This window comes from Hibiscus syriacus, unplaced genomic scaffold, assembly GCF_006381635.1.
Source record: "Hibiscus syriacus cultivar Baekdansim isolate YM2019G1 unplaced genomic scaffold, ASM638163v2 tig00110840_pilon, whole genome shotgun sequence".
In the NCBI taxonomy this organism is placed as follows: Eukaryota; Viridiplantae; Streptophyta; class Magnoliopsida; order Malvales; family Malvaceae; genus Hibiscus; species Hibiscus syriacus.
In genome coordinates, this window is record NW_024062887.1 from 680,211 (window position 1) to 705,867 (window position 25,657).

At 32.2% G+C, this 25,657-nt stretch overlaps 2 protein-coding genes across 3 annotated transcripts; one reads left to right on the top strand and one right to left on the bottom strand.

The window, feature by feature from the left end:
- The first annotated feature begins 12,222 nt into the window (after window positions 1–12,222).
- On the top strand, window positions 12,223–18,524 carry LOC120143222 (glutamine--tRNA ligase, cytoplasmic-like). 2 transcript variants are annotated; one of them, XM_039157605.1, is made up of 23 exons: window positions 12,225–12,505; window positions 12,595–12,645; window positions 12,745–12,816; window positions 12,898–12,997; window positions 13,139–13,234; window positions 13,587–13,648; window positions 13,736–13,843; window positions 13,936–14,028; window positions 14,615–14,767; window positions 14,846–14,901; window positions 15,066–15,156; window positions 15,231–15,317; window positions 15,430–15,627; window positions 15,719–15,817; window positions 16,220–16,351; window positions 16,451–16,587; window positions 16,727–16,826; window positions 16,899–16,994; window positions 17,215–17,315; window positions 17,424–17,529; window positions 17,681–17,770; window positions 17,861–17,990; window positions 18,221–18,524. In XM_039157605.1, the coding sequence occupies exons 1-23, from the start codon at window positions 12,374–12,376 to the stop codon at window positions 18,313–18,315; spliced, it is 2,385 nt and encodes a 794-aa protein (XP_039013536.1). In that variant the 5' UTR covers window positions 12,225–12,373; the 3' UTR covers window positions 18,316–18,524. The 2 variants fall into 2 exon arrangements, with proteins under 2 accessions (XP_039013535.1, XP_039013536.1); XM_039157604.1 differs by having other exon boundaries at window positions 12,223–12,505; window positions 14,615–14,901.
- Window positions 18,525–24,711: 6,187 nt separating this feature from the next.
- On the bottom strand, window positions 24,712–25,330 carry LOC120143293 (VQ motif-containing protein 8, chloroplastic-like). Its single transcript, XM_039157652.1, has one exon. It carries the CDS (start codon window positions 25,283–25,285, stop codon window positions 24,746–24,748), a length of 540 nt encoding a protein of 179 aa, XP_039013583.1. The 5' UTR covers window positions 25,286–25,330; the 3' UTR covers window positions 24,712–24,745.
- Window positions 25,331–25,657: the final 327 nt, after the last annotated feature.

Genomic DNA, 25,657 nt, shown 5'->3' on the forward strand with positions numbered 1-25,657 from the left:
CTAATTTGAGGGATATTGTGTAGGAGGATTGAAAGTAAAGAAATATAGAGTTGCCGAAGTTATAATTTGTAGTGGAATTAAAAAAATTTAATACCAAGTAAAAAAGAGAAAGGTGGATTAAACTGATAATGAAAGCTATAAAGGAATACTATGAAATCAAACCCAGAGCAAAGCATGTACAACAGCTTCCATTGTAACATCAAAGATGGAAAAACTTGGTCAATTAAACAAAGAAAGGAATTAATGAAGAGTGTTGGTAAAATAGACTGTTGCAAAACGAGGCATTAGCATTGACTGGAAAAATATATATATTGAAAAATATATAAATAAAGAATCGATTAACTGTGTCGTGGTATTAACCACTGCCTTAGAAACGAATTCGCCCCGATGTGTGTAATCACTACAGTAGGCGGACCGTTCCCCCGAGGTTAACACGGCTCTCCAAGAATTCGTACACCCGAAAACTGGAGTGAACTTGGTGGCATTGCTCTTCTCTCAACTCAAACAACACTCAAAAGATAGGAGTGTTTCAAAGCAAATGTTTGCTTGGGATATCTCAAAAATGAATGAAATTGCTCACTATTTGTAGGCTAAATAGTGAGGACAAAATGGTCATTTCTAATACTAGTGGAATAACCTAATTTGAGTATATTTCAAATACTAGTGGGATAACCTAACTAGCATATTTCTAATACTAGTGGTATGGCCTAATTTTGAGCATTATCAACATTCCCCCACTAATGCAAAAGAATTCTTTCGTAAAGATGAGAGCAATGAAGTTAAAACATAAGAAAAACAATAGCGAGATTAGTTGCTTAAGCACTAGTGAATGTATCTGGAACTAGTACATAGTGATGATGAGCAATCCTTCTCTTAGATAAGTGAAATTAGTCTTGAACTTTCTAAGATTGGGGTAAACTCATAACACACAACTAACCCCTTTATCCACTAAAGTCCTCGATGTGTCTACAAAGAATATATACAAAAGCGTATATATGTTTAGCCTTCTTTCCTCAGGATTCTAATAAGTGTACTAGAAAAACAACCCAACGTTTTTCATAGAAGGTGGCTAATCCTTCTCACTTACGTAGGTTATTTCATCAAGTTTATCTCAACATAAACCACTCAAACTGAGCTATGAAATAATTAAGAGCTTTTATAATAGCTCAACCTCACAAAGAGTATGGTGACTTTCTTCAAGTTCATTAAAAATAAACCACCCAAACTCTGGGATAAGAAGTCATTAAGAATAAATATTCAACCTCATAATTCGGTGAATTCAATATGTCCTTCTCACTAGGAACTCCCACTCTTGGGTTTGAATTCATTAAGAGTTTAATAAAACTCATCCTCTCAAGCGGTAAGTTCATCCAGTCCTTCGCGATTAAAACTACCCACTCAAATCTAGGTTATGAACTTATTAAGAATAGATATTCAGTCAAAATCGGTAAATTCATCAAGTATTTCTCACTAAGACCAACCAAATCCTGGGCTATGAATTTATTAAGAGCAATTAAGCTCATCCTGGCATGCACATTATTCATCATAAGGATAAGCAGTAGGAATGTGCACTATGATTCTTTCCATGATTTCGTTTGACCACATGGAACTTAGATAACTAGGTTGGGTATCCACCATGAATTCCTCAACCAATGGGCTTTAGACTCATCCCCCTCGACAAATCTAGGACCAAGATCTGCTAGGTTTTTTTCCGACTTCACATACTCTAAAGAGAGCACTCCATTCTTTATTAAGTGTCTAACTGATTCATGCCTTATGCGAATGTATCTTTTCTTACCATTGTAAGCTTGGTTTTTAGCCACACATATCGCAGCTTGTGAATCACACAATAAAGAAATCGGAGGAGTCGGTCTTCCCCACAACGGAATATCTGTTAACAAGCTTCTGAGCCACTCGGCTTCTTTCCCAACTAGGTCAAGAGCTATAAACTCTGACTCCATGGTATAACGAGCAATACAATTCTGCTTTGATGATTTCCACGAGATTGCTACTCCACCTAAAGTAAAAACATACTTTCTCGTAGAGCTTACCTCATCATTATCAGAAACTCAGTTGGCATCACAATATCCTTCCAGTATCGTAGGAAAGCCAACAAACTCAAGTTTCCAATCCAAAGTACCCTTAAGATACTTCAGTAAGCATTTAAGAGCAATCTAGTGTTCACCACTTGGATTATGAGTATATCTACTTAGTCTACTCACATCATAAGCAATATCAGGCCGAATATAGTTCATTAAGAACATCAAGCTTTCGATTAATTTAGTATATTCAGTTTGGGAAACACTACTTCCTTTATTCTTAAATAGATATATGCTAGGATCACAAGGGTTTGAACAAGGATGACATCAAAACTGTCAAATTTCTTTAACACTTTCTCAAGATGGTGTGCTTGACTTAAAGAAAAACCCTTTTCATTTTTGGTAATTTTGACTTCTAAGATTACATTGACTTCTCCCAGATCCATCATCTCAAATTTAGTGGACAAGAAAAATGTTTGTTTTGTTAATGGACTCAATGTTAGAACTGAAAATCAACATGTCATCAACATAGAAAACTTATGATGACGCAATCAGTATCAAACATCCTCGAATACACGCAAGCATCCGAACCATTCACAACAAAACCAAAACTAAGTATAGTTTTATGAAATTTCTTGTACCATTGTTCTCATATAGATCTCTTTATCTAGATCTACATTCAGAAATGCAGTCTTAACATCCATTTGATGTACTCGCAACTTATGAATGGAGGCTAGTACAAATAATGTATGTATCATTGAGATGTTCATAACGGGAGAGTAATAATCAAAGTAGTCTAAAACAAACTTTTGAGTGAATCCATTGACAACTAGCCTTGCCTTGTACCACTGGATCAAACCATCTAGTTTCATTTTCTTCCGGAAGATTCATTTGCTACATATTGGTTTAAATCCTCTAGGCAAGTCAACTAATTCCCAAGTATGATTAGACATTACCGATTCTAGTTCATCATTAATAGCATTTTTCTAGAACTAGTATCGATAGATCTTATAGCCTTTTTAGGATCCTCATATAATATTTAAGCTATATGATCAGAAAGAGAGTCTAAATCATTTATCTCATAAATAAAGGAAGTAATAAAATTTGGTCCAAATAGCCTTTTACTTCTTCTAGTCTCGAAATCAATTTCTTGAGAAGACCTAACAGGAATACTAGAAGAAGTTGATAGAATATTTTCTATTTAAGTTTATGCATTTAATCTACATTTTAAGACACCCTTCATTTCTAACATTTTAGGATATCCATAAGTGTCTTGTAAAACGTGTAAACAAATACTCAATCATACTAGAGTACAGTTTGTTATGAGTTTTAGCCATAAAACTATATTTTAACAAACTCAAGCTTTGTTTACACATAATTATATTCTCAAAGTTTTGAGAAGTTCCAAATCATTAAGATTAAAATGCATAAACCAATATGAAATTCTTTATGATGTTTTCTCGTTCAAAATGAATTTCGATTTTTCCTAACATCAAGAAAACTGATCTCAAGTTTAAAACAAGAGATTTTAGCACAAATTCTGAAATAGATAATATCTTTTCTTTCCTCTACTTTAGGAAAATCACTTAAAGAGATTTAATAGCTACTATACACTTTTAGTAGAAATAGTGTTTATCATATTCTCTTTCATTGTATTCAACATATTAGCCTTAAAGAGATCATCATATATTTTACTTACTATGACTAAATTTGGTATTCCACTCAACCAAATTAATCTTTACTCTTTTAACTTCTGCACTAAATTTTAAGAGTTTTTATCTTGTCATAATATTGGAATAGTAAGCATAGTAATGAACAATGCACCATATAGGTTTCTATGAAAGAGAGGTGGTGCACTAGGCACGCTTAAGTACCAAGTCTTCACAGAACCAATCCTACACATTCACTTTCATACTCATCACACAACTTTCCAATAAATTATTTATAGATTTTCTCTTTCTTAAGGCTTCTTAAAGAATTATGCTTGATACTTTTAATCACAATAATATCTTATTAAGCATATATATTTCGGGGTTGTATTACTACCTTATCCTTAGTAGTACTACCTTAGTCTTTACTAGTGGTTTTATCTCATTTCATAGTATCCACTGAGTTTAAAAGACTATCTTAAAGGCTCATGCAGTCTAATTCATGTATTTAAAAGGCATGAATTAACAAGCAACAAGTCTAAATAATCTGACCTTGCAGGTAGAATCAAAATTCCAATTAGACTTGTTTATTCTCACCATGCAGGCAACTTCATTCTTTGCATAATCATTTTGAAGAATTTTCTCGTTCAACATCATCATCTTCATGATTCTCCAAAAGTGCAACTGTTATGTTATCTTTATAAGTTTCTCAAAAGAAATTATTAGTACGACAAGAGAGTTGACATTTATTTTCAACTTACTATTCAGAAACATAATAGTCTTAACCTCACATGAAAATAAATTGTTACTCATCTCCAAATGAACCAAATAGCATACATGCATTATCTCTCATACCGAAATGTCAACGTTCATAACATTATAGTCATGTCACATTTGATTATAGCATGCAAGTTTCAAAATTGAACGTTTAAAAAACACTAACATTTATATAGCTATTTAATAAATCGTTCAATCTACTATTGAAACTTGAAACATCTAGATCACATAAAGGCTATAATCAACATTCATGTATAAAATTAAATGTCATGAAACTGCCAACAGTAAATGTTTTCACGTAAATTTCATGTAAACTTTTAATACACAACTTTATTGCAATAAAGCATAAAACAAATCACTGTTCTTCATGTTGTTTCTAATTCATGCGTCGTTAATGCATTAATCTCATGCATTTATCATTTTTAAAACCAATGTTAAAAACAATATTTAATGGCTTTAATTGCTAACGTGCATATGTTTTAAACCTCATACATTATTATGCATTATTATAATAAAACGTATGCATTATTATGCAATAAAACCCCCACACATTAAAAGACTTTCAATGGTTTTAACATGAAATTGAACTACCAATTAAATTGATAATATTGTTACTATAATCAAAGTAACATACCAGACGTTCGATAGTTTTTTTTCATCAGAAACACAAGCAACTCTTTTGCGGTTCCAAAAATCCCAACGAAAATTGCAATTCACGTGGAATTTGCTTGTTCAAAGCTTATATCTGCTTTGAATTTCAACTATGTTCAAGCATAGCAGCAAATATGAATTCGTTTATAAATTGTTGGTAAAATAGATTGCTGCAAAACGAGGCATTAGCATTGACTGAAAAAATATATATTGAAAAATATATAAATAAAGAATCAATTAACCGTGTCGTGATATTAAACACTGCCTTAGAAACGAATTCCCCCGATTTGTGTAATTACTGCAGTAGGCGGACCGTTCCCCCGAGGTTAATACGGCTCTCCAATAATTCGTACACCCGAAAACTGAAGTGAACTTGGTGGTATTGCTCTTCTCTCAACTCAAACAACACTCCAAAGATAGGAGTGTTTTAAAACAATTGTTTGCTTGGGATATCTCAAAATGAATGAAATTCACTATTTATAGGCTAAATAATGAGGGCAAAATGATCATTTCCAATACTAGTGAAATAACCTAATTTGAGTATATTTCAAATACTAGTGGGATAACCTAACTAGCATATTTCTAATACTAGTGGTATGGCCTAATTTTGAGTATTATCAACATTTTTATGCAATTAATCTACATTTTAAGACACCCACATTTCTAACAAAGAGCATCACCAAAAACTGAAACTACACAAGAAAGTTGCAGGGAATATTCCCGATTTGCAAAAAGATACTCTTAGTTATGGTCAGAAAATTACCATAAATCAGCTAACGGAAACAATCCATGGATTATCATCTCTGCACAAACACCATTAATCAACAAGTCAAGCTCACACTTTCTGATTCTAACGGAAATGAACAGATCTTAAATTAGAGAGAATGACAACCATTCGTTTGGTTGCCGAGAAATTGTTGAAAACAGAGTGGGAAAAGATGGGGAAGCTTCTTTTTTTTTTTAAGTTGTGGCATTAAAGGGATATTTAAACTTACATTGCCGTTTTCAATGAGCTCCGGAACCTTGTAAGAATCCGCCGTCACCTCCGTCAAGTGTAAGCCGGGAAGCTTTGTCTCTAAAAATTTCATCTTTGATCTTAGCCGCCGTCGTTTTAAGATCCTTCATAATCTTCTCCCTGACTGCCTCGATCCCCTCCGCCTCCCCTCCATTCGACACCCTCAACCGCCGCTCCCTTCCATAATCGTTGCTCGAATACGACTCCGATTCTTGCCGCTTCTTCCCACCAACCATCAAGCCCTCGAATTTCGACGATGGGGGAGATCGACGTCGCTGGAACACATGTAAGAGACGACGGAGATGAAGATCGTCGACGTCGGCGGTGGAAGCATCGCCGAGTTTCATGCACCTGAGATATCTCTGATTCCCCCACTTCAAACATGGCAGCTTGAAAATTGTGAAGAGGATTCAATCTCTGGGATCCCATCGCCATCTCCCTCTCATCGGAAAACACCATTGATCGCATCAATAATCACAGTGCCAGCTCAATCGTTAAACACCCAACGGAGGACGCTTCGAGAGCTATAATAATATTTTGATTTCCCGCTGAGAATTCCTCCTGTGCTAAATACCGACGCCAATCGCGGTTTAAACGTTCGGGTTATTGAGATTTATGGGGGTGTTTTGGTAATTTCAATTCTTCGGTAGAGAGCTACATGCTAAAGTGCACCACGGATTTATATTAGAGGATTTGGGAGGTGTTCCCGACTCCTCCCTAGTGATACGTCGCTTTGAGTTTATGGTCGGCGTAACTAACGTTTGATAAAAGAAAACCCACGTGTTTTAATCTCTTCTTGCGGAATCCGTTCCAATTTAGGAAAAATTAGCTCAGATATATGGGTTTTTTTTATTTATTTAGCCCATTAGGCAAGTTAATATTTATTTTAGGATCTACTGTATTTTTTACAATAATATAAAACTTGTCATTAAGATGATGAGTTTTAATAAAAATATTTTTTATTCTAATTTTTTTATATTGATGTGATAGATTTTAATAAAAAAATATATTTTATTTGAATTCGTCATCTCAGTATGATGAGTTTCAATAACACTATAACAAATACCGTAGATCCTAAAATAAATTTTAACTTACCGTAATGGGCTAAATAAAAAACCGTTATCTTGACAAACCATTGATTTTTTTTTCTTTGAACATGAGATGCTTATAATTTAGTTTTTAGAATTTGTTTTATAATAATATTAATTTTATAGTAAATAGAATTTTTTTAACAAAAATGTTGCATTTTGATATATATATATATATATATATATATATATATATATATATATATATCAAAGTATTATTTAGAAGTACGAATCGAATGATCTCAGTGGTGAATCAATTCTTATTATTCCTTGAGGTCTCGGGTTCGTGTACTAGAAATATCAGGTGTGTAAGCATTTAGGGTGTGTTTGTTTGCCGTAATTGGAATTATGGAATTGGTTTTCCCCGAATTCCCGTGTTTGTTTCACGTAATTCATTTTCTGGAAAATGTTTTCCCGTGTTTGTTTCACGTAATTGGTTTTCCGGAATGTAATTCATTTTCCTAGTAACATAATTTCCTTTGTGTTTTCTGTAAAGTGACTTACGGATTCATTTTCCGTAAGTCATTTTCCGAACTTTTCACTTTAAAAAATAAATACTCAAAATAATTTTATTTTATTAATTTAATATTAATAAAATATTTTAATATCATTTTAATCAAAATATTATTTATTTATTAATATATTAATATATATAATAATATAATATAATATTTTTAATATTATATAAAATAATCAATTATATATAATAATATAAGATATTATATTTTTATTTTAATAATATAATAATTTTTTTATATTTAATAATGAATAATATTATTTATATATTTTAATAATATTTTAATAAAGATATTTAAAATATACTAATTAATATTTTTAAAATATAATATAACATTATTACTTTAATAAATAATTAATATAATTTATAATATTTTATTTCACTAAAATATACAAAAATTATTATTTTTATTAATAAAATTATAAAAATAATATTAATAATAAATAAATTATTTTAATATTTTAAAATAATAATATTAAGTTTTATGATAAATAATATTATTTATTATATTTAATATTTGTAATAAATAATTTTTAAAAAAACTCTTCAACTAGTGGAAAAAGGTTTAAATAACATCTTTCAAACATCATAAAACGTTTTCCAGATGTTTTTCAGAAAAATGTAATTCATTTACGAAAAGAATTTTCTGAAAAATGTTTTTCAGAAATGTAATTCATTTTCTAGAATTCAAATTCTAGTAATTCATTTTCCAATTCCAGTAATTCAAATTTAGTAATTCATTTTCCGGAAAACCAATTACAACCAAACAAACAGACCCTAGTGTCAAATGGTTGAGATTTATCTTTGAACATATATCATGTACTTACCTCAATTAATCACACAAATATATTATTTATAAAAATCAAATTATTTATTTAACTTTTAGGAAAAACTACGCATTTAGTACCTAAACTTTTAAATTTTTTAAAACTTACCGTTAAATTTTGAACAGAATATTATAATGAAACAAAAACTAAAGTTTTTAGCGGCGTGATACTCAAATGAAACAAAAACTAAACTTTAGGTATGATTTTTACAAAAATAAAATTTTAAGTATTAAACTAAACTGAAAATGATAGTTTAAGTACTAAACACGTAATTTATCTTAAATTTTATCCAAAATTATAAAAATGATATGAAATATTATATTATATTAATAATATTAAAATTAAGACAAAAATATTGTTGTTTTCGTGTTGATTGATGTTATATAATCACAGAATGAATACATTATCTTCTACAAGAAATCTTGAATTGTGAAAGATAAAATCATTAGAAAATTATACAATAAGTCAAAATTTAAGTTATAATGATCTTGATTGGCCCTTCTTGCATTATACGTATAGGGTTTATTGTATCATGTTTATTTGTTAGATGTTATTCTACTTTTTTTTTACACATAAATTATTTATTTGTATCCGACTTTACGCTGCGTACGTATTTATCGTTATTGATTTATTTGATTTTGGAATGAACAGAATTACACGTAATTTTTTATTATTATCTTTGGAAACTTTTGTTTGAAAATTCTATTCTAGTATATAACTCTCCATCAATAAAAAAAAGAAGGGATTTAATGTCATGACCTAAATTAGATATATTAGAAAAGTATGGTACATACACTACTTCAGTATCCAATGTGTACATATGTGATTGAGGCTCGTATTGTGTTTGGTTCATATTGCTTCTGCATTCTCCTATTTTATTTTGTGCCCCTATGGTGAGAACTTTACGTCAACGTCGGAGTCTATATTTAATGGATTTGATTATGGTTTCATGAATAAATCTATCTCATGACATCATGCTCATGAAACGATTCTTATAGGAACAAATAATCATATATTTCGTTTGTTACATCATAAATAAGAAGCACATGAATTTAAGTCAAATGCAACGAAAATTTCTACGACGTTCGGCGAATAGCGATGAGCACTACTAATGACGAGCACCATTAATTTTATTTATAAAAATTTTAAATTCTAAAGAACTCGACGTATAACTATAAATTAGTTAAAAATTTAAAGATAAATTATTTAAAATAAAGGGTAAACTATACCAGTGGCCACCTAACTATTGCTCCTTTTCATTTTGATCAATATTTTGAAATTCTATCAATCAGGTCACTCAACTATTTAAATGCATTAAATTAAGTCAATTGTCGTTAATATTTAACGGAGAAACTAATGTGGCAGTTAAAATATTTGGTATAATTACATATTTGGTCACTGTTACTTATATATTCTATCAATTTGGTTCTAATTTTAATAAATTAAAATAAACTTAACCCTCAAATCTTTAATTTTTAAAAGATTTTAAAAGTTACAACATATTCTATATTTATAACAAAACAAAATTTTTACTATAAATTCCATTTATGGTTCTCAGAAGCTTCCATTCAATGGTACCATAACATCTTTTGGTTTTAAGGAAAATATAATTGATTAGTCCATGTATATAAAGTTATTTGAACAAAAATTTTATCCTACTACTATTTGTAAATGTCATTTTACTAGAAAAATGTGGTATAGTCTAACCAATAAAACTAAAAAAATTATCCAATAAATTTCTATTTGGGGGGGTGTTTCATCCTACAAGGATCCTCCTAACACAATGAAACCTTCAAAAAAAATTAAACATATCTGTATCTGTCTCACACTGAGCATGAGTAACATACCTGTTTGTAGAGAGGTTGTGATTGTTTTAAGGGGTGCACTTGATTTGTCTGTTAAGTTTTCAATGAACTTCTCAATCAAACAAAGATATCTGCCTTTTATATGGAAAATTGAAATCAAAGCAATTTCTTGAACTTCTAAGTTTCATGGTTCAATTCAATTACCTTGTCTTTATATTTAAAAGGATTTTCGATTTTGTAATTGTTTTTTTTAATCTACTTGATCTCAAGGGGAAATTTTGTGCAAGTAATCGAAACCAAATTCAGTTTGGTTAGAGGATTAGTTATTTAGGATTTTCAGTAATTACTAAACACCCATAATACCATATGTTCTTACTATAAGAACTGTCAAAGACTGAAGCAAACTAACATTATGTCTCAGTTAAATTTACTCTGTTCATTATTTTGGTCCTAAGTCCTAACTATGGAGTATGGATCCATCCGATGAATGACCCTCAGAAGCATTACTTATGACGAGTTCTGTGGAAACAATTGTATATGCCATGTAAATGTCTTTAATAAGCATTGTTTAGTAATAAAGAGTTAAAAAATGCTTGCTTAAATGGCAGAGAAAATTGAAATATATTCCTATTACGATAAAAGTGACAAAGGCGCTTCAGTTTAAAATGCATGTCTTTAATAAGTTTATTTTAACTTATTAAAATTAGAACTAAATTGATAGAATACATAAATAACATTGACCAAATGTGTAATTATACCAAATTTTTAACTGTCATATCAGCTTCTACATTATATATTAACCGCAAGTGGCTTAATTAAATGCATTTAAATAGTTGAGTGACCTGATTGACAAAATTTCAAAAATATTGATCAAAATGAAAAGGATGAATAATTAGGTGGTCATTGGTATAGTTTACCATTTATTTTAAATAGTTTATCTTTAAATTTTTAACTAATTTATAATTATACGTTGATCTTTAGAATTTAAATTTTTATAAATTAAATTAATGATACTCGTCGTTAGTGTTGCTAATTGAGCGTAAAAGAATCATCCCAAATGCAACAATATAAAAATGTCTCCTAAAACATAGCAACATAAGAGTAATGCACAAAACATTTTGTTAATAGCATTTTAATTAATTCTTTTTTAAAATTATATATGAATTATAAACCTAAACCCTAAAAAATATAATTATTAAAATCTCTAAACTTAACATAACTATAAATCCTAAAAGCATACACCATCTTTCTTAACTAAAAAAAACTCAAAATCTTAAATACTAATCTATTCTAAAACAAAATACCTAAATCAATAACAAAAAAATAAGAGATGAAAATTTTACTGATAATTCTGTCCTATTACAGTCTAATTTAAAGATAAGGAAAGCGTGACCTAAAATGTTATAAAAGAACATAACATTTTCAATTGGCGCAATCTAAAATGTTAATATTTCAATATTTTCGGTTGAATTAAAAATATTATAAAAAATATTACATTTTCAGTTGTCAACCTAATAGGTTAAGAAAAAAATTTATAACTGATTTTTTATTAAAAATTTAACATTTTAAATTATATTTAACTGAAAATATTATGTGTTTTATAATATTTTTTGTTACACCAATCAAAAATAGTATTAATTTATAATATTTTAAATTACATCTTTCCTTATCATCTCTTAAAATTCCTCAAATTTTACGGACAAAACACATCCCTTAAGATGTACACGTCTGCAAAAGACGAAGGGGGCGTTTGCCACGTTGGCGTGAAAGATTCTTTTTTGAAAGGGCGTGGAAGTATATTGAGGTAATAAAAATTTTCATTTTTTTAAAACAAAAGTATCGCAGATTTTTCAACATACCCATTCCTGATTCCGTTTTCTGGTTTAGGGTTTACATCACGATTTATCGGTTCCTTTCCCCTTCAAAGCCACTCCTCCTCCTTCATTTCTACACACTCTAACCTAATCCAAATCCTCAGAAAAGGAACAAAAACAATCGAACGGCAATGGTGGTCAAAGGCGAAGAATCTGACAAAATCTTGGAGCTCTTCTTGAAGATCGGTTTAGACGAACGAACTGCTCGTAACACCATCGCTAATAACAAGGTCACTTCCAATCTCACTTCCGTCATTCACGAGGTATGATTCTTGATTTAGTCTCTCTCTTTTTCTTCTTTTGGATTTAAAATTAACACTATCAATTTTTCATTTCATTTTGTTTTCTTTAGGCTGCTTTAGCTGACGGATGTGACCGTACAATTGGAAATCTGTTATATACTGTAAGTTGATTTTTCATTTTTTAGTTATTTTCTTTGTTTCGTATAATGTTCTTAAAGGTGAAAATTGGAGGTGACATTTGCTATATATGTATCGCATAGGTTGCGACGAAGTACCCTGCAAATGCACTCAAACATCGCCCAAAGTTACTTGAATATGTCGTCTCTTCCAAGGTTTGAAACATAATTTATGTTCCCGCAATGATTTTAGGTGGCGGATTTGTGTTATTATTACTAAAATAGTATTGTTTTTAGATTAAGACTCCAGCGCAGTTAGAAGCTTCGTTTTCGTTTCTCTCAAATGTTGCATCGGAGGACTATAAGCAGAAGGAATTTGAAGAAGCATGTGGAGTTGGTATGTCATAAAATGGTTCATGCTTATGAGATATCTAATGTTGTTGCTGGTGTTTCTATCATCAGAGCTGTTAGTTTTAGCTTGGATTTCTTTAATGCCATACAATATAGGTCTTGCTTACTTCATTGTACATTTGAACAGGCGTTGAAGTTTCTCTGGAGGAACTTACACAGACTGTCAATGAAATTTTTGAAGATAATAAGGCTGCAATTTTGGAGAGACGTTACCGAATGAATGGTTTGTTCTCACTCTCTTCCTCTTGCTATGTTGTTCTTTTTCTAATATAAACATGCACGATTATATGAGGATAAAAAATGCTAGATAAGATAGGCAACTAGAGAAACATGCTGGGATTGAATGTGCATGTATAAGAATGTGTGGACTTTCCAGATGCACTCTCATGGACTGTGTGATCTTGGTGGCTTATAGGTTATGCCTTTATTTATCTTTTTGAAATTGGCTGTCTAATTTGTTCTAGTCTCTCTTTAGTGGTATATGTTGTCTGAGATTTTTGTACATTTTCTCTCGTGTGCATGAATTTCAGTATATTTTTGTAATTCTCCTTTTCATCATTTACTATCAAATTTAGTTGGTGAGTTGTTGGGGAGCATCAGGAAGAAGCATCCTTGGGCCGATCCAAAGATAGCTAAGGTGATTTTCTATATTTTCTAAATTGCATCTGAAGGGCTATTAATTAATATAAAAGCTTTCTGATTCTGCTCTTTTCTTGTGTGACAGCAACTCGTAGATGCAAAAATGTACGAGTTACTTGGCGAGAGGACAGAAACAGATGATGAGAAGCCTTCAAAAAAGAAGGAAAAGAAAGAGAAACCTGCGAAAGTTGAAGTGAACATAACTACCTCTACCTGTTTTTAATATTTTACATGGGCGTGTTCTGTGATAAGAAACTTTCTTTGACATCTGTTCTTACTGTGCAGAGTAAAGCTGATGTTGTTGACACTCCTGCACAGCCATCTGAAGAGGAACTTAATCCATTTTCAATATTTCCTGCTGCAGAAGACAATATAAAGGTACATAGATAAACAAGTCGCTCATAGTTTGTCTTCTTCACTTGCCTTCTAATAATCAAAGATTCAGGGACAACATTGTTCGCTTCAATACTATTGTAACTACTATATATTTTTGTTTTTTGTAGTTCTGGTTTTATACAACCGCATTTCTTGTGTTTATTGGTCTAGTGATGATTATCAAAACTGGAAAATTAAAAAAAAATAAAGGGTAGAGATGTTGTAGGATAGCAAAGAAGAGTTAAGGCCATTTTCTGATAAGATTTCTAACAAATTTGAATAGAGAAAAGAAATATGTTCCGTAGCTTGGCACCTGGGGTTCCTTAGGAGTCATAGCCATGGCTTATTGCTTCCGGCAATCACAAGAGGATTAATGCTTAAATTTTATGGTAATAATTCCATGTCTTCCAACACAGAGTATTGATATATGTAGACTCCCTAATTCTTCTAATAGAACTAGAATTGGAAAATTGAAGAAAACAAAGAGAAAATAAGGCGAGAGCTTAAGCAAGATTTTACATATGTTATCCTTTTCTTCGGAAAATCAGTGAACTGTCCCTTAAATTGTAACTTTCTTGGGGGGTATTAGGTGCACACAGAAGTATTTTTCAGCAATGGTTCTGTTCTAAGATGTTGCAATACAAGGGAAAGGCTTGACAATCACTTGAAGGTCACTGGAGGAAGAGTTTTTACCCGCTTCCCTCCTGAACCAAATGGATATCTACACATTGGACATGCAAAAGTAAGTTCTATTGATAATTCATTCAGTAGGATACAAACACTGCATAATGATTGTTCTTATGCTATAACTATTTCTCAGGCAATGTTTGTCGACTTTGGCCTTGCAAAAGAGAGGGGTGGATGTTGCTATCTCAGGTCAGAGTTGCTCTTTGTGCTATCATCCAGAGTTTTTAAAAATAGTTAATAATCGATGAATCTCACTTGTATTTTTTATTTTCTGAATGTTCTTTATCAAGTCAAAAGGATTAGTGATGTGCTTTGCTGCTTACTTTTCTAATCTTATCTTTTGGTATTTTTAGATATGATGACACAAACCCAGAAGCTGAAAAGAAAGAATATATTACTCACATCGAAGAAATTGTTCAGTGGATGGGCTGGGAACCGTTTAAGGTATTTTCAACATTTTAATCCAAGTGTTCAGTAAAATTCTTGGCTTATATCTGTTTGCATTGTATTTTTTGTAGATAACTTACACTAGTGACTATTTCCAAGATTTGTATGAGTTGGCTGTGGAGCTGATACGAAGGGGCCATGCATATGTTGATCACCAGGTACTAATACATGGTATTATCCATAACATGGACCACTAAATGTACACAGCACTCTCTTGTTTTAAGTTTGTCAGTTAATCAATCTAATCGGCATTTGTTCTCTTGTTGTTAGACCCCTGAAGAGATAAAGGAGTATAGGGAAAAGAAGATGAACAGCCCTTGGAGAGATAGACCAATTGCCGAGTCATTAAAACTCTTTGATGACATGAAGAGAGGTCTGATAGAAGAGGGCAAGGCAACACTTAGGATGAAACAGGATATGCAGAGTGATAACTTTAATATGTATGACCTTATTGCTTATCGTATCAAGGTAAGTGTTTATCTTGTTGATGTTTAAGTACTTGTGAGTCTATTTCCATCTGCCATTATCATTGATATACTCTCTTTTGCTCTCTCTCCAGTTTACTCCTCATCCTCATGCTGGTGACAAATGGTGCATTTATCCGAGCTATGATTATGCTCACTGCATCGTGGACTCTCTTGAGAATATCACACATTCAGTACGTTTTCTTTAACTATCCTATTTAATTTTTCAACATTGAAGGACATTGATAATTTTCCTTTAAACCACTGTATTTACTAAAGCATGAAACTGCTAGATGTGTGTGGTATACGATTTCTTTTAGTAATCCCATTTAGTGTGAGCTTGTGTTGGTTTGGACATACTGTTTTTTGCTTCATGGACCTATGTTTCAAATAGAAGATGTTCTGATTTTTCTTTTGTTGAACTAACTGAATAGAACTTAAATTTCAAAAGTATGTAGCCTTCTAAGGGAAGATCTATGTTTTCTAGCTGTCATTCCTAAAGAACAGTTTATTGGGTTCTTTATGAAGTGTTCAGTTGATTATTTAAATGCTTCATTCTTAAAAAATATTTATATTTTGGGTTTTCCTTTGTGTAGCTATGTACACTTGAATTTGAGACAAGGCGTGCTTCATACTATTGGCTGTTACATGTACTGGACCTTTATCAGCCATATGTGTGGGAATACTCGCGACTGAATGTTACAAACACTGTGATGTCTAAACGGAAGGTGAAACAAAATAATATGATATTTTATCAAAAGTTTCTGTTTGTTTTACAAAGTTCATTATGTTAATGACTAACATACTTCCACTATGATGTGATTTAGTTAAACTACATTGTGTCAAACAAATATGTTGATGGTTGGGATGATCCCCGTCTCATGACATTAGCTGGTTTACGGCGTAGGGGTGTGACTTCAACTGCAATAAATTATTTTGTTCGAGGAATTGGAATCACTAGAAGGTTGAATGTGCATTCTCGTCTTATTCTCTTGTTATATGTGTAGCGATGGTCTAGTGCACTTGTTTTCATGCATTAAAAACAAACTTGGGTTTTCATATTTTCCGAGCCTTTTGCTAATGTTTTAATTCTTGTGCCACAGTGATTGTAGTATGATTCGTATGGATCGCCTTGAGTATCACATAAGAGAAGAATTAAACAAGACAGCTCCTCGTGTATTAGCTGTGCTGCATCCTTTAAAGGTCATCTTCTAGCTGGGTCTTCCTTTAAAACCATAGTATCCGCCTTCCACCTCATCTTCCTTTTTTTCTCAGGTAGTAATAACCAACCTTGAATCCAGGTCTGTTTTGGATCTTGATGCAAAGAAATGGCCTGATGCTCAAGCAGATGACTCATCTGCCTTTTACAAGGTGGGGGATACAGAAGAGTGACTTTTCAAATTGTTTTAAATTTGAGTATCTGCATATTCCTTTTCCCCCTTCAGAATCATGTTGGACTGCTATTGAGTATTGTTTGCTCATGAATCTCGCTTCAATTACAGCAACAGATGTTAACTCCAAATTGCAATTTGCTCCAAAAGCTTTTGGTATTCTAGTCGGTGATCATAACTACTTGTTCTCTTGACTTTAGGTGCCCTTTTCGAATGTTGTATATATTGAGCGCTCAGATTTCCGGATGAAAGATTCTAAAGATTACTATGGGTTGGCTCCTGGCAAGTCAGCACTGCTACGGTATCCATATGAACATAATCCCCCACCAACCCAATTCCACTTAGATAAATATGCATTGCAACTGTGTAGAAAATTTTAGTTAATGGTTGGCATGGTTCCATTTTGCAGATATGCATTCCCCATTAAGTGTACAGACGTAATATTGGCTGATGATAAAGAGACCGTGCTGGAGATTCGAGCTGAATATGATCCTTCTAAGAAAAGCAAGCCAAAGGTTCTTATTTGTTTAAACTATTTTGTGAAGTAATTCTGGACTTTTTTAATTACATCTACATGTTCGAATAATATTTTTTTGAGGATCATGCAATATATATATATATTCTGCTCGGTATTATTCCTAAGCGATAATCAAAATATTTGCACAGGGGGTTCTCCACTGGGTTGCTGAACCCTCCGCTGGTTCTGAACCATTGAAGGTTGAAGTTCGATTGTTTGACAAACTCTTTAATTCTGAGGTTGGCAGTTATTTATTAACTATTTGGATTCTGTTCTTGTTTTCTGCGAATTGTATCACTAATGCTTACAACTTCCCTTCGCTTCATCAGAATCCTGCTGAACTTGATGATTGGCTTGCTGATCTCAACCCGAATTCCAAAGTGGTGGTACCTGCTGCATATGCAGTACCATCACTTCGGAACTCTGCCATAGGGGCCACATTTCAGTTCGAAAGGCTAGGTAGGTTTAACCATGACATCGACACAATATTGTTGTATTGTATGCACAGCAGTCTAACGGACATCTCATTCATAGCTTGGCATAATGACACGAATATGATTCAAGTTTTTGGTTCATAGCTTCGCATAATTACATTATAGCGAGTTATAGATATTGTTAAATTTTTATTATTATTGTTATTAAGTTTATGGTTCATTGTGTGTTGTACTTATTTTGGTTTATGATTTCAGGGTATTTTACCGTCGACAAGGACTCAACTGAAGAAAAACTTGTATTTAACCGTACGGTTACACTCAAAGACCCCTACGGTAAGGCTGGAAAATAGGTTTTCACACCGATGAACCTCACACATTAAGAATCCAGTTATGACTTACGAAAGCTATTGTTATCAAAAAGACATTGACGTGGTTTCCTTGACAGACTTAATACAGTTTGTTTACTCAGTGGCTTGAATGAATTCAGCAAAGTTGTGATAGATTTACAATTCTTATCTAAATAGAATTACAAAGTATGTGAAATTTATTTTGTTTGATTCAAGATGAATTTGAAAGTAAGTCGAGGGCTTCCGAGGCCAAATGCATTGAAGCATCACTTGCTGAAATTTAGTTACTTAAATGCAGAGATGTCTTTGTTGACTCCGTATATAGCATTCCTTCCTAGCTTTCCTGAATGTTTATTTTATCAAATTATGGATTTGCATGCGGAGTCTGAATCCCGAACATGGTTTTAACGGAGTTGGTTTGTGTTTTTATTAATAACTTAAGAAACATTTGAATATTTGATTGAACGATAAATGATGTATTTTTAAATTTAATTCAAATATAAAACGTCTTATTTTATAAAAAAAAATATTAAAATAGTGCTAATATAATATTCGAGAAAAAAAAGGCCTTGCATCACATTGAAATTGAGAACAGTGAGATCTATTTTTGGGGTAAGGGTGGGGTTGGGGCGAATCGGCAAAATGAAAATCTGATGTACAAATTACCGTCCAAAACTTGAGGCTCTTATCAAGCAAATATCATTTTTAGTTTTCTTTATGCAAGTACGTTATTTCAATATAATTTTGATTTTTTATCTATTAATATTTAATTTATTATAATATTTTTAGTCGTCTATTTAAGATTACATTTTATAAAATTACATTATAAAAAATTAATCTAATCTAGATCTAAATTCTATCTTTATAGCTTGTATAAGGCATCATGTATTTAAACAACCATTCACTGTTTATTAGTAAAATTGTATTCTTCAAATTTTATTTTAGGATTTGGTGATTAATTTTCCTTGTCAAAAATATTTTCTTTTAGGATAAATTAGACTCGTTTTATGATTTGTTTGAAATTTCTTCAAAAGACTACATAGGACGCATATTAGTCTTCAGATGACTATTTTCTTAATTCTATCTTTAAAATAATTTGTTAAATTTTGGTTCCTAAACAACATTAATTATTTTTCATTGATTTTCAGATTTAAAAACAAACTCTAATTTTATTAGACTTGTTTCAGTCCGAATTTAATACTTTTTTTATTTAAATAAACCAAAATAAATTTTGAATCATTTAATCTATCATTTGATATTGAATTTAAGGCACTTAAACTTTTAACTTTAAAACATAATTTAACTCTATTTTTTTGATACTCGAACCTAAGATCCCAAAGAATAACAACAATCCCTTAACCATTTAGACCACTTGATTCATGCAATTCAACTTTAAATCTTAGACATAACGCATACCATTTAAATAAATTAATTAATGTAAATAGAAGTTTACGTAATCCATATTATTTACATATTATATAAGATGTATAGAGCATTTATCACATGGTAATCCTATACGTTAAACAAGATAAAGCTCATGAATCACACTAGCCTATCAAGTATGAAACAGTCAACAACCCAAAATGATAGCCTTACCATCACACAATTCACCCTACACAATTCCTTCAATATAATAATTTGTTCCCCTGGGACCCCCTGCTCATTTTATAATACAATCAAATCTTTCCTTTGGCCTCATATCCCCTCTCTCTCTCTTTTTTCTTTTTCTTTTTTGAAAAATATAATTAAAATAATCTTCTCATCACTTTTAAAGTTATAAAAAAAAGCATCGCCAAAGTTGTAATAACTTGTAGTCTTGTACAATTAAATAGTATTAAACGAATATTATGAGAATTCTACTAAGTTTCAGGGAAGAACCATGCATTGCTGACTCATCATATCCATTGTTCAGACAAAACCCTCTCTTGTTTGTCAAACGTGTCCCGAATAATATCTTACCAAATTTCTTTTATATAATTGCATTTCTTTCATCATCATCTTTTATTACAATCTCCAAAACTCTTGCCAACAGTGTCTTGATTTGTAAACAATCCATGGAAATTCCCGTTATCAACAAAATAAGCGATTTTGAAGATGCCATAAGCTCTCTTTACGTGCTTTCTGGGATTCAGAAAATCTATGAAACCCATAGTTTTCTTAAGTGGGGAGATTTGATTCTAGCCCTAATAGCTTCCTTGTCTACCATCTAGGAAGCACGGGGACGCCATCGGTGTGCCGTTTCAAATACCTGATACGTCCCCGGCACGGGGACGACACGGGGACGGCTGGGGGACGTGCCACGGTGGCGGGGTACGGCTGAACGGCGTCGGGGATGTTTCACCGAGAGCTGGGGATGTTTCGGGGACGGCTGGAGACTTTCACATGCGTCCCCTGGTTCTTTTTGTCATTTTGCATTTAAAAAAAATTCCAATCGCATAACCTAATTTCACGGCTATTTAATTCCCTCTTTCTTCTCTTGATTCTCATCGTCTCTCAACTGTCTCGAGCATAATCCTTTCATCGAGCAGGACTGTAAGCTTTTAAAGGAAGCTACAACTATTTCCCTCTGTCTTCATACGTGTTAGTTTCTCTTTTCTTTTATGTTATTTTTCATGTGCTTTTCTTTACTTGATAATTGCTGATCTGGGTTTTCTTCTTTTTCTGTTGTATTTGGATGATTATTTTATTCTGGGTTGTTTTTCCTTTATGGGTTTTTTCATCTGAGGTTCACTATTTTGCAATTTATTTGATTAGTTTTGTTGTGTCAGATATGTCTTTCTCGATGTCTTAAATTCATTAAACTATACGTTCCGGAGATGTTTTGTATTTGATTTCTATTTAATGCCAAATTTCAGATTTTTTTTGTCATCCGATTTATAATTCTTTTAAATGTGATTTCATTTTTCTTGCGACCTGGTTGTTCTGGTCAATACTCCTTCATGTTATGTTTTCACTTCTTTACCTTTGCTGGTCTCATGCATATACGTATGTTGTATGTACATAGTGGTGGTTTGAATTATATGATTGTATAATAGCCAAAGGATATGGCAGACTTATGTAGGAGATTTAGACTGCACTTTGCCGCTCTTAATGGAATCCTGCACTTATGTCCGATTTTATGGCTTACTGATTTGATTTCAACTTGTGTTCTTTCGTTGCGTATGAGCACTGGATAACTGGATTTTAGTGATTCAATGAATATACGAAATTGCTTACCAGATCTTAGTTTCCTCTTATTTTTCAGTGATTATAGATAACTGGATTTTGTAATATAGCTCCAACCTTATTTGTTTCTTTTATCCACTCACTTAGGAGGAATAAGTTAAATCCGAGTCGCGCCGAAGATTTAGTTTACATCCACTACAATCTTCGTCTTTTATCAAGGAGTTCTAGTCAATATGAGGATGAGAAAATCAAGATGTAGGATGTTGGTGGAGATGATTTTGATTTATTGGGAGATGTTGGACATTTAGAGTTTGTCGAACTCTGGCTTGATGAGCCGGATTTAGAGAAGCAATTAATCTCGGAAGATGTTAACAATGTTTAATTTGGGTTTAATATTTTTCTAGACTTAATATTATAGTTTGAATCTTGAAATTTGACATTTTAATATTGTGGCTTGTTTATGAATTTTATTGTTCTAAACTTAATATTATTGTTTAAGTCTTAATATTTCACTTTATTTATGATTTTTTATATATATTTTATAATTTTAAAATTATTTTATATGTCGTACCCTTGCCGTCCCTGTACCCTATAATTTTAAAAATTATTGTTTCCCGTCCCCGTATCCGTATCAGTGCAACATAGTCTACCATTATCATCAAACTCAAGATTTTCATCATCAGGCCACACCATTCTTTGCCGTCAGAAACTCTTCTTTACGACACAGATTTCGACATTGACAGTGACATTGATTCTTCATCGGACGACGAATCAGAATACGAGGAGCCGTCCACTTCCCATAACCGGTGACAAGTTGAAGAGTGTTTTAGGGTCCGGGGTTCCGGCTCCGGTAATTTCGTCTGCGGCGAGTGGGAAGGCAGTTATTTCTCCAGCGGGAAAAGCGTGGTGAAGTTATGGGAAAACCTAACTTTAGAGTTCGATTTCGAAGTCGATGAAAGCGACGACGTTAACAAAGGAACGAATATCGCTTCCATTTTCGGCGGAGAACACGGCTTTCAGGCGATTTCAGCACCGTTCTCGTTGCCTTCTGTTGTCATTTCTGCTGGCGTTTCCTTATCGTCTAGACGAGTCCCTGTCGGAGCGTGGGACACACGCCTTTGTCGTCGAGTACCGGCTATAGTAGCGGGATGGAGGCCCAAACAATCACAGGAGAAAATCGCAGGGGTCGATGTGGATGACGGTGTCGAGAAGGTTTACACAAGAGGTGACGTCACGGGGACGTTGACGGTGGGTGATATGAGGATGGTGTTACCGTCGTCAAGGAACTTAACGACATACGAGGGTGATATCTTGGTAGGATGCTGAGTCCGACCGAAGAGTCGGGTTGACCGAGTTATCACGTTCATTCATTTATTTACAAGTGATAAGAATTTGATTAAATGTAAAAATTAAATAAATAGATTTAATCCGTCTCTTTGAATTCTCGAATCTCGTTCACATGTAAAGTTATTTTTATTGTTTAATAGAATTTCAAACTCAGTGAAGCCTTCCATTGTTGTTTGTACATGCTTTCCAATTTCCTTTTCTAAATTCTCTTTTGCCGTTCTGAATTGTCTGTTAAAATAAATAAAGTAAACTACGCTTTTAGTACTAAAACTATCATGGTCTATTTTAGTATCTAAACTTTTAATTTTTTCAATTTCATACCTAACGTTTAGTTTTTATTTCATTTTAGCACCCGCCGTTAAAAACTTAACGTGTTTAGTACCTAAATTATCAGTTTTTGTTCGTATTAGTACCTAAGATCTCAATTCTTTCAAAGCTTAATATTAAATTTTGAACGGGATACTAAAATGAAACAAAAACTAAAGTTTTTAACGACGTGTACTAAAATAAAATAAAAACTAGATTTTAGGCATGCTTTTGAAAAATTAAAAGTTTAGATACTAAAACGGATCAAAATTGATAGTTTAGATACTAAACTGTAGTTTACCCTAAAAATTAATACTAATCTAATTAGGCCGAAATTTGTAAATACATATTTTTCAATTATCCGGCATAATTTATGACTAGTAATATTCATCAGTAAATTCATCCCGTGTAGTTTTTTTAATATTAATTAATCAATTCATTAATATTTATTAGTAAACGGTAAGACTTTGATTGTTTTAACCGTCATTGCTTAAATTAAAGTTTTATTTGCTTTTTTCTCTTCAAATGATTTTAATTAATATTTAAATAAATAATTAAAATGTATATAGAATGGCCATAACGGTATTGATTATTAAAAAAACAAATTATTTTATTATTAATAAATCAAATAATACTTCTGCGTTTTGGGCCAGATGTCCTTGAAGTTGAGGAATTAAATATTTGAAGTTATTTACATTTGAGGTTGGCGAGCTTTTTCTCCTGGGTTGCTTTTCACCTGTTAATTCATCTAAATATGGATCAAGGGGTCGATTAGGTGTAGTTGGCCGATATTTTTTATTAAGAATTTATTTTTTAAAATTTTATAAATTATTTTCTTTTAGTAATATTTTAAAAATTCACCTCCCAAACATTATGTGGTTCATATTATGTAACAATTTAAGTATAAAAATAGATAGGTGACCATTAAAATTGATCTTCTGGATTTCATTTTGAGGATGCTAAACTTGTATCGCATTTCATTAGGATAATCATGACCTGCATTACTTCTTCCACGATGCAAATATTAACATATTTATTTATCTAGTCACACCCCCAACAAAGTTACAAAATTAATTACAAGTTTTCATCAAATATTTAATTTTGTTGGAGATGATTCTTTTTATTGAGTCTGACGCTGTGCTGAAGCTTCTGTTCTTTTTCTTCATGGTTTAAGACGACAAAAAACAATAATAATAAAGGCAAGCACATAGGTTTTGAATTTTAATAGCTAATCACCATGTTTGACACTAATAATACTTGAACAAATTGAGAGGTAATATTTTATATGTGTGGGTAGTGACGAATTCATAAATATTTTTTAAGGTGAACACATATGTATTAATGGTATATTTTTTTTGTATGGAGTAAGCACTAATAATTAGGGTGAGCATCAATAAAATTTCAAGGTATATACCTCAGTAAAATATACAAGAAATATAAAGAAATTTTGAATTTTAAGGTGAGCACGTGCCTACCCTAAAATATACAAGCATCCTGGATCGATCCAAATAAGAAAAAAATGAAAAAGAATTGATCAGCAACTACGAACAATATTAATCAAACAAGTGAGATCATTATCTGCAAAAACAAAGTTCAAACAAAAAAAACCCTTTTTTCAGTAATCAGGGAGCCCTTTCATGAATTCCAGCATAGTTGGCGAGTTCAAAGTCCCCATATCACCAAACTTACGAACATGCGTCGGTGAGCAGAAGAAATCCGTCGAGCTCGGCGTGAAGAGAGGCATATCAGCGAAAAAGTGTTTCATTCCACCGCCAATCGCCGTCGTAGGAACATCTTCGACTTTTTCATCTGTATTTACGGAACATGATTCGTTGTCTTCCTGTCTTTTGTTAATCTCGTCGTTCTTCTTAGGTCGTGACGGCAGCACCGCAGCAGTATCTCCGTTAACTTCACGATGGGATCTGGACAAACCAGTAAGCCTTTGAACCAAGGCCATGAAATCCCGAGCCTGCGTGTGGATGATCTTGGGCGAGTGCGTGTAAATTATGACCAGACCTTTCCGCCGCTGCTGTTGTTGCTGCTTTTGCTGATCAGTCGATGAAGATGGCTTTTGAATCAAATGAGACTCTTTGTTTATATTCAGTGGAAACGGACGAACTCCGTTAAGCATCACTTCTTTTCTGGGAGGACTCATCGTGGAAATAATGGATTTTCGGAGGATCGAAAATCTGAGAAAATTAAATTTAAGAAACTGTTTACAGCTTGGTGAAGTTAGAGAGAAAGGCTTATATATAAATTGTACTCCGTATGTCAAGAGAATAATATGGAGGCGAAGCCGGAGATTCTGACCGTTGACCAAAAGAAAAATGTACGTGTAAAAGTATATAATATTAAGATAAATTCAATAATTAATCATTAAATTATTACTTATTTTTTATTTGAGCCACCGAACTATTTTGCTTTAATGAAACATCACTACTATTATTTTTTAGTCCCCGATTGTCAAATTTTTATGATGATATTGACTCTCTCTCTTCAACATCTCGTATGTAATGTGTAAAGATGA